This window comes from Zingiber officinale, chromosome 8A (genome assembly GCF_018446385.1).
Source record: "Zingiber officinale cultivar Zhangliang chromosome 8A, Zo_v1.1, whole genome shotgun sequence".
Taxonomy (NCBI): Eukaryota; Viridiplantae; Streptophyta; class Magnoliopsida; order Zingiberales; family Zingiberaceae; genus Zingiber; species Zingiber officinale.
The window spans coordinates 134,812,383-134,829,957 of NC_056000.1; the positions used below are offsets into that span (position 1 = coordinate 134,812,383).

Here is a 17,575-nt window from a genome sequence, read left to right on the forward strand (position 1 = left end):
AGCAGCCGACTGGACTAAGAGATTTGTCAAGTAAGAAAAGTTCATCTTTTTGTAGCGGCCGCTTGCGTGTATATGCCACATATTATTAAGCCACCATAACTAGTTGCCCAAAGCTACGTTCCATTTGCTTGAAGAAAAAGTAGTTTGTCATCGTACTTAGATTTTGACCAATGTTCTTTGTGCCTTCCATAGTGTTGGTTTATCCTTCAAACTCCGGATTTATTTCTGCTTACTTCTTACTTAAATCTTGTGGAGTTAAGGTTTATTACGGGATGTCATGATGTCGAGGAATAAGGGTGTAATCGAACTGAACTCTTGGGACGTGTTTGGTTCGGGGTTATCACTGATAACCTTAGTTGGTTATCAACGATAACCTTTTTTGGTTTAAGTAATTGGTGATACATGGTAATGCAATATTCTCGCCACATCAGCAATTAGGGAATAGAACCAGGAATCAGAAAACCTTGGAAATCTTAGGGTGCGTTTGGTTTGGCTCATTTTCATTTTCATTTTCATTTTCATTTTCTGAAAAACGCATGTTTTTCGTTTTTTAGAAAATGACTTTTCCGCGTTTTTCGTTTTCTTAGAAAACGCTCTCTCATTTTCTTAAAAATGAACGTGGAAAATACAAACCAAACGCGTTTTCCATTTTCTTAGAAAATGAAAACAGAAACAGCGTGGAAAACGCAAACCAAACGCCCCCTAAGGTTTTCTGCGATTCCAAGGTTATCAATATTTTTTTTCCAAAAATACCCTTCAAAGAGCAGGAGATAAGCAAGAGCAGGTTTTCTGTCGTTCCACCGCTCGCTCTCCTGCTCATGGCAGGAAGTGGAGGACGTCAAGGTGGTGATGAAAGCTTCTTCCTATCTTCACATCGACCATCATGTTCAACTGCGGCCTCGCGCAGCTCTCGACCTTCTCGGTGCAACAGGCAGAGACGATGGACACGCGCGTAGGCAGGCTCACGATCCCGCCGGCGTCGCTGCCGGTCTTCCCCGTCGTCTTCATCATGGCCATCGCGCCGCTATACGACCACGCGATCGTGCCCCTCGCGCGTCGCACGACGGGGAACGAGACAGGCATCACGCACCTGTAGAGGATCGGGGTTCGAGCTGGTGCTCTCGGTAGTAGCGATGGCGATGGCGGCGGTGGTGGAGGCGAAGCGGAAGCGCGTGGCGAGGCAGGTGGGGGAGGTGTCTGAGGGCCCGCTGCCGATCACATTCTTCTGGGTGGCGTTCCAATAACTGTTCCTGGGCTCGGCGGACTTGTTCACGCTGGCTGGGCAGCTGGAGTTCTTCTTCAGCGAGGCGCCGACGACGATGCGGTCGCTGGCGACGTCACTGTTGTGGGCTTCACTGGCGCTGGGATACTACCTGAACTCGGTGCTAGTGTTGGTGGTGAACCGAGCGACGCGCGACGGAGGGCGCGAGGGGTGGCTGTCGGAGAAGGGGAAGGAGAGGTGGATGGAGGCGCCAGAGGAGCTGTGGAGGTTGAAGTGCAGGAAGATGGGGAAGGAGAAGTGGAAGGCGGCGCTAGAGGAGCTGTGGAGGGTGAAGCGCAGGAAGGGGGGACGGGCAGAGGCGCACCGACGACTTGGGGAGAAGGTGTCGGCGAAAAAAATTGGGGCGGAACTCTAGGGAAAATAAAATCTATTAAAATAATTAAAAATTTTAATCACATATCTAAATATATATAAATTTAAAATATATATAATAAGTTAATTACATATCTAATTATATTTTAAAAAAATATAAATTTATTTTAAAATTTAAAATTTATAAATCAATTTTATTTATTTATTATATATATTATCAACTTATTCATTAATATAATAATAATAATTATTAATTTAATTTAATTTAATTTAATTTAATTTATTCTACAAAATTAATCATATAATTAAACAAGGGTTAATATAGTAAATGTCAAGTTAGATTATATCATTACCTAGTTGAACCAAACAAGATTAAGATTATGTTTTATTCGCTCATAACATTGGTTATGTGATTATCAAGTAATCACATAACCAAGGTTATATACGATAACTTGAACCAAACGTACCCTTGAATGTTTGAGTTTGACTTATTTATAATCGAGTCAAACTCGAACTTTATTTAACGAATATATTCATGACTCATGAACTTATTCAAACTTTTATCAAACTTAAACGAGTTTAATAAATATAAATTATAAATGTAAATATTCATTAAAACTTAAATTATATATTAAGAAAAAATTATAATATTCTTATTAAAATTTATAATTTTATTTAATAATAAATTTAATATATTTATCAATATATTTCATAAGTAGAATGTAAAATCTATAAATTTAATTCCAAAAAATATTATTATTTTTATTTAAAAGTTGATTCATTAACTTAACAAACATGTTCACGAGCTAACGAGCCTAATATTATGAAACTTGAGCTTAATTTATCTATTTTAACGAGCCTCATTAAAAGAGCTCAAACGAACTTTTATCGAATCGAGATTCAAATAGCTCATGAGTGATTTGATTCATTTATACCATCTGAACTCAATCTATCAAAAGCCCTGTATTGCAGGATGATTGGAACTTTGGAGAAGGGGTTGTCTCCACATTCTGAGAAGGATGCTAGGATCCATAGAGCTACACTTGAAATGTGGGTGATCATTGGAATACAGGTGTCCCATTGCAGCAGTATCCCACTGGGTTATCAAAGAAAAGCAATAGCAGCTATGCATGCCATTGCAGCAGTAAGCACCTGCGGGAATCATTCAGTTCAAAATGGATAATCCAATTGAATCAAAAATTTATTCTTCTATTTTACATTAAAAAAATTGTACATTTGTGATTAAATTCCATTTTATACAATTTAAACCAAATTAAATTGATGCTTCACCGGATAATCCTAGGTGTTCATTTGTTAGATATATCACTTGCAGTTCTCATTGATCCACTAATCTATATTTATACAATTCAAATAACTATACAAGAAGAATCTCAGGCAAACATACATGTAAGAATTTGTAATTGACAACATTCAGAAATAGACTGTAATTTTTGTGTTAACAAACAAGGAAATTTAAGTAGGTGATAGGCTCTATCCACCTAATAAGAGTGGCATTTTCAATGAAGCTCAACAAAGAAGCTTCTAACTAGCATGCTATTCTCCATCAGCTATTAAGAGATGAGATAGGTTTAATCGAAGGAAAATGATTTCTAAGTGACATTGGCAGACGTCACTGTCAACCAAAACTTTGTTGAAAGAAAACAAACAAAAAAAACACTTTTTAAAAATTTTAAAATACAGTTTCTTCTACTTTGCAAGGAATTCAACTGAAACTTCCTAAAATAGGTGCCTTGCAAGTCAATCAGGTACTAGATAAGTAATTTGGAAAAAAAAAACTAGTATCCTTATGTCTGTATTAGCAATTACATTTATAATTGGCCAACAAGGAAAGTAATTAAGTAAAGCATATCAGAAACTAGAACGAGGTAGGTGGATTATTCAACTAGTAACTAAGCAAGGAAATAAACTAAAAGTAAGTTTTAGAATAACAAATATTATGAGTGTAACTTATAGACACGAAGATAAAGAATAAGTGACTAAAATCCTCACTCGATAAATATAAACTATTAAACTTAATCTATTAAGATAGAAATCCATCACCACACTAACCGACAACATGCAAACAAAGATCCAATCATGTCATGGAATCCAAAACTCGACAATCAAACTTAAAAATCTTTTACAATTCTCCAGCATTATGAAGGAACGACAGGGAAATGCAGACAAAAACAACACAAAGTGCAGACAAGACCAATCAAAGTGCAAAGCAAGAAAGCAAAGCAAACACAAACAAAAGATAAAGAAAAGAAATGAGCAGAATTTCTGGCGATTGAAGGTGTTTCAATAATAGCATCTAGGCTGGGAGTGGGATGGTCTGAGTAGAAATGAGAACTTTCTTCATTTGATCAACATAATTAAGTGTCGCTGCCTCCATCGTCTCCACTAAAGTTCTTCATGTGGTTGGAGACGGTGCGTCCACTCCAAAGGTTGAATGATTCAAGTAGAGCATTATCGCTCCCTGCATCATCATCGCCATGAAGATTCTTCTAGCTAGTTGGAGATAGTTCAGTTGTAAATCCAATCCAATAGTGAAATTATTGCAGTTGAAATCAAGACCGCTCCCCCTCCATTTTTCCTTTGAAGACGGTTTGCTTGTAAAATTCAATCCGATGGTGGAATAATTGTATTGGAAGAGGGTAGTGTAGGAAATGTATTAATGGTGAGGAATTCTAGTTCTGAGATCCCTACAAAAATTTATGGATCTATGCAAGTTGCCTCAAGAGTCTGAAATTTTAAAAACTTTTTAAGTATTGCTTGAATGCTTCAAACTAAAAACTTAGGGCACATTTGGACTCCAAGGCACTGCAAAAACCTACTAAACTTGGAATGGATCTAATCAAAGTTTGTTAGCTCTATCAATGAGTTTGACCGAAACCTAGACCTATCAAATTTGAATTTCTAAAAAATTGACATGTAGGAAGAGGGTAATATTGGGAAGGTATTTGTGGTGTGGAATCATAGTTTTGCAACCCCTACAAGAACTTATGGTTTTGTGCCAGTTGCCTCAAAGCTTGAAATTTTAAAAACCTTTTGAGCACTACTAAGAATGTCTTCAAGCTAATAACTCATGACATAGTACTCTGGGATACTATAGACACATATTAAACTTGGAATGAGTCCAATCAGATCTTGCTAGATTCATCAATGAATTTTGACTGAAGCCTATTGATGGACATAGAGGTTTTGAATTTCTAAAAAACTAACATGTCTTGGAAGAGGATAGTATCAAGAAAGGAATTTATGCTATGAAATCTTATTTCAGAGACTCATACAAGAATTTATGAGTCCGTGCTAGCTGTCTCAAAGTCTTTGAATCGTATTGCTACAGGGTTGTTGATTTCTTGCAATCAGCACCAAGGTGATACTGGTTTCAAGAAATCAACACTAAGATGATGCTAGTTTCAAGAAATCAACACAAGGTAATTTATTTTTTAAATTTTAAATTTTAATTTTTAAAATTTTATTCCATTTTTTCTCATGTAATTAGATATTTTTAAAAAGATAAAATAAATATTTTTTACTTTTATTAAAGTTCCTTTAATTTTTATAATTTTTTATTAAACTTTTTTATTATAAATTATTTTTAATTTTGATTAAAATTTTAAATTTTTTAAAAAATATTTATACATTTAGGAGATAATCATGAATTAATGACATTTTTTTTTAAAAAAAAGAAGACTTTTTTAAGGCTACAATCACTTTTGTATGAAACTATAATTTTTTTTTTGTTTGGTACAGTTTAAATATAAAAAAAAACAATTTTTTAAAGGTTGAAAGACTTGAGGGGGTATAATCGAAAATAAGTGTGCTCTTTGCAGGGGCAGAGCTAGGATATTGGTTTGATGTTGGTAAATTGTGACTACCGTCGACAAGCATGTTGTGGAGGGCACGCCCCTCGGTCCAATTTCGAAGCAGGCCCAATAATAGTGCCAAAGTTGAAGTTCTTCACTTCACAGGTCGCAACGTCGTTGCCTGGTGGGGCAGCGGCCGACTCCAATTCACAAATCACAACAAGGCCACAGATCAAACATCTATAATCAAGATTTAGCCATTAATTCCAAATTGAAAGTAAATTTCAAAAGAATAAAGAGGCCAGCGTCGCATCTTTTTCGGAACAAGGAAAAGAAGGTTTAGGGAATTAGGGTTACCTTTGAGGCTTTGACTGAGCTTCCTTGCTGCAGAGGAAGTAGGCACGTAATTTGTTGTGGAGTGTGGACTGCGGAGGCCAGAGGGTGTGCGGAGGCCTGAGAGTGTGCGAAGGGCAAAGCGAGAGCAAGGTGTGTGCGGGACAAAGTTTAATTAGAACTATGTAATAATATGTATGTAAATATATACTTTGTCCGGGCCTAGATTGGGCACAGTAGGCCCGTGCTCCGCCCATGGCCCTTTGGGCAATATGAAATTTAAGTGTCCATTTTGAGAATTCAACAATTTTAAGAGTGTCCTATAAGAAATTGTGATTTTTTTTTCATCTAGATATGGAGGCCTTCAACCCTACTAGTCCTAGAAGTAGATGATCTTCTTCCTACCCACCAGGTAAATTCGAAAGCACAATAGCTTCTCACCTAACAGTTGGTTTTGTGCCGAGTTTATTACACTACGGGAGTAATTTACAATGAATATCGAAAGAAACTACTGGGTGTACAATAGTTTCACATTATTTTAATAATCTAGGAGTTTGGCTATTGCGATCCAACTAATCCTGAAGGTGGATGACTTGTCCTAGCAAACCACCCACCAAGCAAATCCAAAAGCGTGCACAACTCCTTGCTTAACAAGCAACTTTCGAACTTTTCTATCTCACTAGAGAAGAATATCTTGCAATGCGCAGTAACTGAGATATTGGATACACACAATCTGTTACCGGAGATATACAAGGTATTAGCTGAATTTAAACTGCTCCGAATTAAATTCAACTTACAGTCGAGATAACCTGAGCGGATAATCTCAGGCTGCCAGCAAGGGCTGATTTTTGCTACGAGCCGAAGAATTGCCGAGCAAGAAGATCGGCTGAGCCGCTAGTCTGTGTTGCCGAGCGGGCGGATCGACCGATAGGGCAGGTCAGCCAAGCAGAAGGCAGATCGGCCAAGCAACAAATCTATGTTGCCGAGTGGGCGGATCGGCTAAGAGGACGGGTCGGCCAAGAGGAGGGCAGATCGGCCGAGCGGGCAGGTCGACCACGCAGAGTGCAGATCAACTAAGAGGAGGGCGGATCGGCCGAGCGGGCGAATTAGTCGAACGGGCAGGTCGGCCAAGCAGAGGGTGGATCGGCCGAGCGGGACTCCTTATATAGAAGCTCAGATCAACGGCAGCGTTAATGGTCGATTAATGACCATTACTAGCCGAGCAGTGAAACGTCTACTGTTTCACTAATTATTACTCGAACGTTTAGATTCTGCATTGATCTCAAACTTAATGCATCCGTTACACAGCAGCAAAAGGTTTACGTGGCAAAACGTTAGTTGTTCCACTTGGGTGAATTTTGCCTCGACCGGTCCGACATTCAGCGCGCGCAGGTCGTGCCCGCACACGAATCAACATGGTTCAATGCAATCCGGACTCTGGATTTGCACCCCCCTCTCTCCCGCGCACCCACGCGTGAGAGAGAGCCTCTCCCCATACATTTGTTCACATCCTCAATACATGTGAATCAATATAAACCAACCAATAAGCCTTGAAGCTCCCAATGTGGGGCTAAAGTCCCATTTACAATGGAACTTCTCTCTTCTTCCACCTCTTCTCCATTCACATATTTAACATGAGATTGAATCATGGATGCTTGAGTAACCCCACTAAACACCTTGTCGCTCTGCACCATTGCCCAAGGGGATTGTATCTCGATCAAGTTGATCAACTCGCCTCATTTTGGTCATCACCACTAACTTAATTGCTAGTAACCAAATACCTCTCTTTAGGTACTATAACCTTTGATTTAATGTAAGCATTGACACATTTTCTTCAAATAAGTGGTCCTGAAATTATTGTCAAGATTACTTTTCTCTTTAAGATAATATAATAACTTTTGATTTACACAATCTATTATTTAGATAAAAATGAAAAGAGCAAATTGTACAAATCTTTAAAAGAATATCTTTTTTCAAAAAAACACAAAAGAGCGTTCTATAAATATTTTATACCCAAAATATATTTTAGCAACTATTGAGTAACTACTACAATATATAATAGCTACCTAATAGTTGCTACAATGTGAAAAATATATTATTTCATTTTAATCAAAATTACTTATACACAAAGTACTATTATATCAAAATAGTATTTACAAACTTGATCAAAATTATTTAAACTTCATCAAGATCATTTTAAATTGATCAAAATCATTTTAAAATAGTTGTATTAGCTACTTAAATTTTAATTGCTAGTTTGCTACACAGTAATAGCTAAATCCTAAATTCTAAACCTTAAAATCTTGTGTAAAATCCTAAACCTTGAGCATTATTATTTCAAAATAATCTTTACTAACCTAATTGAAATCGTTCAAACTTTATTAAAATCATTCTAAATTGGTCAAAATTACTTTTAAATAAATGTACAAACTACTACTATATAGTCGTAGAAGCTACTACTATATAGTTGTAGAAATTACTAAATATATGCTTAAGCAATAAGAATTAAAGAATTAAAGCAATAAAGGGTATAATGAGATACTTATTTGAAAATTAAGCAATAAGAGGTAAAACAGATCAAAGGGGCGGCTGTTAAGTATGAGATTAAGTCAACAACCAAAGCTGCCTTGGTGATTGCCTGAGCTTCTTTATATTTATAGTATAAGATCTTTAGATAATTTTGAATAATAATAATAAATAAGCTCTTTTTGGTCTGTATACTCCTCGCACATCAAGTTCTCATGAATCCACTAATCTACATTTATCATACTTTACAATTCAAATTACTATACAAGAAAAATCTCAGGCAAACAGTGTTTCACATATATGTAAGAATTTGTAATTGACAGCATTCAGAAATAGACTGTAATTTTCAATGAATTTGTTAACAAAAAGGAAATTTAAGTAGGTGTCAGACTCTATCCACATAATAAGAGTGACATTTTCAATGAAGCTCAACAAAGAAGCTTCTAACTAGAACGCTATTCTCCTTCCGCTTTCAACAATATTAAGAGATGAGATAGGTTAAGTAGAAGGAAAGTGATTTCTTATTAACCTTGGCAGATGTCACTGTACCACACAACATGAATCAAACTTTGCTGAAAGAAAACAGGGTAAAAAATTGCTTTTTTTCAAAAAAATTTAAAGCACAGTCTCTTCTACCTTGCAAGGAATTCAACTGACAACTTCCTAAAATAGGTGCTTTGTAAGTCAATGAGGTACTAGAAAATAAATTTGGAAAAAAAAAAACTAGTATCCTCATGTCTGTATTAGCAATTACATTTATAATTGGCAAACAAGGAAAATAATAAGTAAAGCATATCAGAAACTAGAACGAGTTATCTAAGAAAAAAATCATACCAAATAAACCCCTGCTGGATATTCCTCTCAAACTCAGCTACAATTCACAAGACTTCAAGCAGTTTGGGTAATTTATCTTTATAAGGGAGTACATACTTCTGCAAAAATTTTGGTCCTGGCGATGAGAAAAACGTAGATAACATCATCTGTGAAGTCCATAACCCTTCAGATTTTAAAATCTCCATCACATGAAATCGAGGAATTAACCTCTTTTCCAAACCTAATCGTAAAACCACTGCCTTCTTAGCAATGTCTAAAGGTGCCATTCCAACATCCTTAACTAAAAATTCCATCTTTCTCTGCAATACCTCTGTTGAAAGACATAAAAAAGTTGGATGCTTCTTGACTACAGAAACAAAATCCGAGTTCGACCAACCAAAGCTGTTCATGATCTTTACATGGGCCTCAAATTTTTCCCTGCTGACCCCGTGCAGCACATCAAGAATCCAAAGGAACATTTTAGATTCACGGGGAATTCCAATCCCCTCAGCTCTATCTACCAAAGCCCGGAGGGATTCAGGATTCTGCGCGATGAAGCTGGGGTGCCTTTTAATGACAAGGGAAATCCGGTCTTGAGGAATACCACATTCATCCCGTAAGAAGTTCATGTTGGGGCGCACTACATTCTCAATGTTGCTGCTAAAAAACCATCCACACCTCCGGAGATTCTTGAGGAGGATCTCCTTTGATCCCAATAAACTTTCCCAAACCTTAAATCGGAGGAGAAGCGGGATCTTGCTGTTGGAGACAATAACGATAGGGTGCCGCCGAATGACATCGATGATGTCGGACCCAGATAATCCCATGTCGCGCAAAATTTTAAACTTTGGAGCAAGGTTCGTCTCCACATCCCAGCCGAGCAATCCTGGTTTCCAAGCTATTATCCTTCTCAGATTAGCACCATCAAGGCCCTGAGATTTGAAGAATCCAAGAACGGCGTCAGCCTTCTCTGTGGACTTAATACGAGGGCAAAACTTAGAAACCTTGGAAGCATCGTCGGCGGAGAACCCGCATGAATTCATGAGGTATTCGACGATGAAGTGGGGATCGGGAGAAGCAGTGACGCCTGAGGAGGAGACGGAAGTTCCGGTGGAGAAGAAGAGGACGCGACGGAGTTGCGTCGACGGAGGGAGCGCATGGCAGCGGACTAGGGAGCGAAGCATCGCGTCGGCGCGCCGTCCGACCAGAGAGCAAACTGTAAAACCCTACTTGAAACCCGCTTCGGGGACAACTTCACATTTGCCCCCTGTATGTTTCCATTTTCTTACATCTGCCCACAAACTGGAAATCAAAATCCAGATGGATTCCCAAAGAGCATCTTTGTTTGATTTGTGGATAAATGGGATACGTAATTAAATAATATTGAACTTGGGCTGCCCTGTAAGAACTTCTCCATTTATTTTAATGATCGATAAAATTTTTTAATAAAATCAGACCGATCATCCAACCTAATCATTTTTTTTGTTTGATTTATGGATGATTGAGATACCAGAAGCTTGTTGTCTTCAAAAATATATCGGTTCTCCTGACTGTTTATATTATTTTTTTAGCCGACGATTTTTAAAATGATGTGATCTTCCACTTGAATATATTTTTAATCCCAGTGAATTTTGAAAGAGAGACAATAATAACAAGATACATGTCCAAACTATTCAGAGTTAATAATTGCAGTAAAAAATGATAAACTCAACCTTGCATAATACTTTTACAATAATGAACAGTATGCAAGATGGTATAGATTGTATGGGCATTTTCAATGGAGATTTTTTAGGTTTCTCTTTTCTGTGAAAATTAAAAAGTTGGATTCGATTTTTCAAACCTAGCTTCTTAGGGCATCTCGAGCCCTAAATGAACTTTTTTTATAATTTTAATATATCACATTAATATTATAAAAATTTATTAAAATATCTTTAATGGTTAGAACTCTAAATAAGATTTTCTATGATCCAATTCATAATATGTAGTTACATAGTTTCATGGATATTACATTAATTTTAAGAAAAATAAATAAATTTAAATTTTTACTTACTGCTCTTAAATCATAAACCTTAAATCTCATTTCTATAATAGTTCAAGCTTTTTTATTAACTGATTTTAATTTTATAAACCTCTTAGGAACCTGGTATTAGAGATGCCCTTATCTGTTTCTTCCTGTTGTGGTGGGATACAAAAAGAAACATCCTTTATTACAAAAGCATTGGAGATGTCCTTAATCAGATCCTTTGCTATTAAATCTAGACATCCTGAAGGATGGATGGAGTCCAGTTTTAGTTTAAGAGCATTTATATTAATTTTTTTTATCCAAAATACATAATTTAAGGTAAAAAAATATTTTATTAAATTTAGATATTCATTTTTCAATATATCATATATTAGCTTCCTTATTTCTTCTCTCTCCTCTATAATATTTAGGGAATGAAATCCATTCATTAAATTTAAAGAAGTATTATTCATAAATACATAATTTAAGAAATGATTAGAGTATTTGATGAAAAAAAATTTTAGCTACCATATGGATACTCTAACAATTTCCAAGATTTTAAATGCCATTAAATTTATCATCACTAAAGGCATCTCTAATGATTAAAATTCTACCAAAGCTTTTTGATCCGGTGATAAAGACGGGGGACCCTCACTGGCGGAAGGTCAACGGCACGTGGAGGTCCAAGGTCTGGAGATTCAACTTGGAGACCGGCCGACCGGACGAAGCAGGCCGATCGATCGGGCACCGCAGGCCGACCAGCCGTGAATCCCCCGAACCGAAGAAAGACAACCCGACTGGGGGTCGGGTTTCCGATGCTCATAGGTAAAAAGGGTTTCAAGGTCGAGCGGGATGTCCGTTCGTCCGGTGCACAAGGCAACACAGGCAGGAGCAGTCTCATCCGAGCATATGACCGATGCAGACAGAGAATGGCCCTGGAACAGACAGAGAACGCAAGAGGACAAAGGAGACAGGGGATAACATCATCCTCGAGACACCTGCCGCTGACAAGCAGCAGAGTTGGCGACTGAGCTGTACACAGGATCATACGGTAAAAGCTTCCACCGTCATATCCGGGATATGCTCGGACGATTGCGGAATGGCGCCAGAGGTACTTTTCTGGCATAGGCTCGTTAAGGTATGCTTGGGGAAGCGTGCACGCGTCGGGAAGCGTGCTCGCGCTTCCCCGGGGTCCTATATAAGGACCCCAGACGTCGACTAAGGTATGCGCAACTCTTTATTGTAGCCACATTACGCTGCCTCTCTCGTTGCCTGACTTGAGCATCGGAGGGTCGTCGTCGGAAAACCCCTCCCGGCTCGGCTTCTTTGCAGGTTCGCCGGAAAGCTACACCACCAGTCGGAGACAGCGGAGCGTGCCACGTCCCCAGCGTCCGTCGACTCAGTGCTCGGACAGGATCAAATTGGCGCCGTCTGTGGGAACACACCTGAATCCGAGCCAAGGAGATGGAAGAAGCTGGACGTCAACTTCTGGTAACGCTCTCTCCCGAGGAGCTCGAAGCACTCGTCCAAGCGCGAGCTGCAAAAATCGTGGAGCAGCAACAGAAAGCTCAGGCTGAGCGGGCAGCGCAACAGGCGACATCAGCCTCGGGGGGCCGAGCGCCACCCGAAGACAGGCAGGAGCAACTCTCAATATGGGGGCAAAACAAGGGGTCGACCGGCACTCAGATGGGGGTGCCGCCCGCCCCGATACCTTTTCATCGGGCTCTGTTCCAGACGCCCTCGGAGGTAGCACAAGCTAACCAAGACAAGGGATCTTCATCGGATGAAGCACCCATCCGGAACGTCAGAAAAGGAAAGGCGCCCCGATCGGACGCGTCTCCCGAGCGGACCAACCGGCAGTTCTCAGATGCCATTCTTCGCGATCCACTGCCGAGGCATTATGTGCCCATGCGATCGGGGAGTACAACGGGACAACCGACCCAGACGACCACTTGGGTAAGTTCGATAGCACCGCCACTCTGCATCAGTACACAGATGGTGTGAAATGCTGAGTGTTCCTCACCACGCTTCAGGATCGGCGCATCGATGGTTTCGAAGACTACCGGACGGCTCCATCACAAGTTTCAAGAAATTCCGAACGGCGTTCCTCCATCATTTTGCAAGCAACAGGCGCGACTAGAAGACAAGCGTCAGCCTGTTTGCCATCAAGCAAGGCGCGAGGGAGCCGCTCCGAGCGTACATTCAGCGCTTCAACCAGGTGGCCATGGACATTCCAACGGTCACCTCGGAAACAATGGTGAATGCGTTCACGCAAGGGCTCGTGGATGGTGACTTCTTCCGCTCTCTCATCCGGAAGCCGCCCCGGGACTACGACCACATACTGCATAAAGCCAACGAATACATCAATGTGGAGGAAGCCCAGGCGGCGAGAAGAAAAGAAGCCCAGAGTGACCAGCCAGCTCCCGCCGAGCGGAAGCAACCCATCAGTCACCAGCCACCCAGAGGACCGCGAGCCGAAGCCGCCCGTCCTCATCAGCACACTCGGTCGCACGCCGTCCAGCAAGTCGCGGCTGATCGGCCCAAGCACAAGGGGAAGGTATGGACCCCGATATTTTGTTCACTCCATCAGTCGGCCACTCACAATACCCGCGACTGTCAGAGCCTGCCCCCCATCGCTCATCCCGCACCGAGGAGCTACCGCCGTCGATCGCCTTCACCAGACCGGCAACATCGACAACGGAGCCCCGTTCAAAGGATAGAAAGGAGATCCCCCGAGCGGCATTATCGTTAGCAGCCCGGAGCTCAACATCGGGAATCGCACGAACGCCCTCAACCGTCCGTTCGGGAGGAGGAAAATAGGGGCAACGCATCTCGGGGAGAGATCAACATTATCGTCGGAGGCCCGACCGGCAGAGATTCCAATAGAGCCCGAAAGGCACACGCAAGGCAGCTGAGGATCCACGAGGTCGGCTGCAGCCAAGAAAGGGCGAGCGGACCCGAGATCAGCTTCGAGCCCAGGGACCTCCAAGAAGTTGAAGTCCCTCATGATGACGCCCTGATCATTCGAGCGGTAATCGCCAACTATACTATTCATCGTATTTTCATTGACACAGGCAGCTCAGTCAACATAATATTCAAGAAGGCCTTTGACCAATTGCAAATCGACCGAGCTGAACTACTGCCAATGACGACCCCCCTCTACGGTTTCACGGGGAATGAAGTCTTTCCGGTCGGCCAAGTCCGGCTAGCTATCTCGTTGGGCGAGGAGCCGCTTAGAAGGACGAGGACCACCACCTTCATCGTGGTTGATGCTCCTTCTGCATACAACGTTATCTTGGGATGACTGGCGCTCAACGAGTTCCGGGCAGTCGTCTCTACCTTCTGCCAGAAGATTAAGTTCCCGGTGGAAGATCAAGTGGGGGAGGTGCGGGGAGACCAACTGGCGGCTCGGAGATGCTATGTGGAGATGGTTCGAGCCGAATCCAAGTCCGCGCGGAAAATGCTGCGAGTCGAGGTAAATGCTATTACTAAAAAACCACCTTCTTTGGTTTATAAAGAAAAGGAGGAGGTGCAGATTGACCCTTCTCGACCGGAGGCCACCACCTTCATAACATCCGATCTGGAAGAGAAGCAGAAGGAGAAGTTGGTCAAATGCCTACAGCGAAACTGCGACGTCTTCGCTTGGTCGACCCATAAGCTGCCAGGGGTCTCGCCAAGTGTAGCGCAGCATGAACTTCACGTCAGACCGGATGCTCAGCTGGTGAAGCAAAGGAAGAGGGACTTCAGCGCGGAGCAGAATGTAATCATCCGGGCGGAGGTCGAAAAACTTCTAGAGGCCAGCCACATAAGGGAAGTATAATTCCCGAGTTGGCTTGCCAATATGGTTCTGGTCTCCAAGCCGGGCAACAAGTGGAGAGTCTGCATCGACTTCCGGGACTTGAACAAGGCATGCCCGAAGGACTTTTACCTCCTGCCCCGGATCGATCAACTGGTGGACTCCACGGCCGGGTGCGAGCTGATATGCATGCTGAATGCATACCAAGGCTACCATCAAGTGTCGCTCACCCGAGAAGACCAAGAGAAGGTCAGCTTCGTCACGCCGGATGGCACCTATTGCTAAAATGTAATGTCGTTCGGGCTGAAGAACGCAGGTGCCACCTACCAGCGCCTGATGAACAAGGTCTTCAGGGAGCAGATTGGACGCAACTTGGAAGTGTACGTGGACGACATACTTATCAAGTCCTTCCGGGCGACTGATCTCTACGCGGACATGGAGGAGACCTTCCAAACATTGAGAAGGTATGGCGTCAAACTTAACCCTTAGAAGTGCCTGTTCGGAGCAAAAGGCGGGCGCTTCCTGGGTTCCATTGTGACCGAGCGGGGCATAGAGGCGAACCCCAGCAAGATAAAGGCATTGCAGGACATGCCGCCTCCCAGAAATCTCCGAGAGGTGCAGCGTCTCACCGGTCGGATAACGGCGTTGTCGAGGTTCATCCCTAAGACCGCCGCCCGGAGCTTGCCATTTTTCAAGATTCTCTGTAAAGTCACCAAGTTTCTGTTGGTTGCTACTCGGAAAACCTAGAGGTTCCACTGTACAAAAATTTTGTACAAAGATCTGAACCTTTTCCTAGCTACCATGTGTTCTTTTAAATTAAATTTTGGATCGCCTGCGGAGCTTAACACATTTGATCCAAAACTTAATCTATTTGTTCTTTTAGGTTTTGACTTGGATCTCCTGCGGAACTTAACACGTTCGACCCAAATCACCTTAAGTTATTAATTCCATTAAATATTAATTTCCATAATTGGTTCCCAGTACTGACGTGGCGAGGCACACGGCCTTCTTGGATATGGGAGCAACCACCACCGACTAGACAAAACCTTTTATAGAAAGCTAATATTTAATTTCCTAAAATAATTTTAGGTTAACCGAAAAAAACAATCAAATCTCAAGGAAAAGAAAAAACAAAAGAACACAACATCGAAAAACATATTCGAAATTCTAGAATCGTAAGCCTCTTGTATTTGGTATTATTTCCATAAATAACTAGTATGATGCGGAAAGAAAAATTACTAGTTATACCTTGTAGAAAAACCTCTTGATCTTCTACCGTATTCCTCTTCTAACCTCGGACGTTGTGTGGGCAACGATCTTCCGAGATGAGAACCACCTAGCACCTTCTTCTTCCTTACAAGTTTCGGCCATCAAAACTTCTCCTAGGATGAAGAGGTTCAGCCACCACCACCATGCTCCAAGGGATGCTAGAAACAAAGCTTTCTTTCTCTCCTTCTTCTTCTTCTTCTCTAAACTTGATCCGGCCACCATATGAGTCTCCACAAGAAGGATGAGGTTCGGCCATCAAAGAGAAGAAAGGAGGAGAGGATGGCCGGCCACACCAAGGAAGAAAAAGAGAGAGGAAAAATAATAGAGTTGTTCGCCATGAAGACACCTCTACCCTCTCTTTTATAATTCTTGGCCTTGGCAAATAAGGAAATTTAAATAAAAATTTCCTTAATTCTTTTACCATTGATAAGGAAAATTTATTTAATTAAAAATAATTTGTTCTCATCAACAATGTGGCCGGCCACTTTAAACCAAGCAAAGGAAATTTAATTCAATCAAGAATTAAAACTTTCCTAATTTGTTTCCGAAAATTTTTTAAAATTTCTCTAATAATTTTTCCCTTCATGATGGTCAATAAAAAGGAAATTAAAATATTTCTTTTAAACATGTGGATAAAAAGAAAGTTATCTTTAAAAATTAAAATCTCTTCCAATCTACAAATAAGGAAAGATATCTAATCTTTTCTTAATCTTTGTAGAAGCTTTATAAAAGAGATATTTAATTTTTAAACTCTCTTTTAAATTATGAACATGATTAAAAGGAAAGTTTTTATCAAAATTAAAATCAACCTTTTTGATCCTGTCCGAACCAGGGGTCAACGAACGCTGGGGACGTGGCGCTCCCTGCTGGATCCTCGAGTGCTCCGACGAACCTGCAACAAAACCGAGCCGGGAGGGGTGTCCCGGCGACGGCCCTCCGACGCTCAAGTCAGGCGAGGAAATAGCAAAGAAGTGGCTTTTAAGTAGAAGACTCGTGTACCTCCGGTGAAGAAATGGAGACCTTATATAGACCTCTCAAAGAAGCCTGGGCGCGCCAATCAAAGCAACCACCTCCTTTTGACCATGCCCAGGTATGGGCCTGTCAGAAGGGCCATGCCCAGACATGGATCTGTCAGGAAGACGTCCATGAGGCCATACTGCTACTGTATCAACCTTTCCATGATGTGACGGCGAGATCTTCCATCGTGTAATCTTGTGTACGGCCCAACCATCAGACATGCCTTCTCTGACATCCCAGATCCCGAGACAAGCGAATAGGCCGCTCGGCTACCTTTGTACCCTCGCCCTTATCTTGGTCGAACGGGCGACCCGCTCGGCCCTTCGATCCTAGCCGAGCGGGATACGGGCAACCCGCTCGGCCCTTCGATCCTCCTGCCTTAGCGTCGGAAACCCAAGCCCATGGATGGGTTA

The 17,575-nt window shown here is 41.4% G+C and overlaps 1 protein-coding gene across 2 annotated transcripts; it reads right to left on the minus strand.

Moving 5' to 3' along the window:
• Positions 1–2,442: 2,442 nt before the first annotated feature.
• LOC122010350 (transcription termination factor MTERF8, chloroplastic-like) lies at positions 2,443–10,346 on the minus strand. 2 transcript variants are annotated; one of them, XM_042566849.1, is made up of 3 exons: positions 10,083–10,346; positions 9,100–10,010; positions 2,443–2,746 (listed from the first exon to the last, which is right to left on the minus strand). In XM_042566849.1, exons 1-2 carry the CDS (start codon positions 10,260–10,262, stop codon positions 9,144–9,146), a joined length of 1,047 nt encoding a protein of 348 aa, XP_042422783.1. In that variant the 5' UTR covers positions 10,263–10,346; the 3' UTR covers positions 2,443–2,746; positions 9,100–9,143. The 2 variants fall into 2 exon arrangements, with proteins under 2 accessions (XP_042422783.1, XP_042422782.1); XM_042566848.1 differs by having other exon boundaries at positions 9,100–10,345.
• Between the last annotated feature and the right edge of the window lie 7,229 nt (positions 10,347–17,575).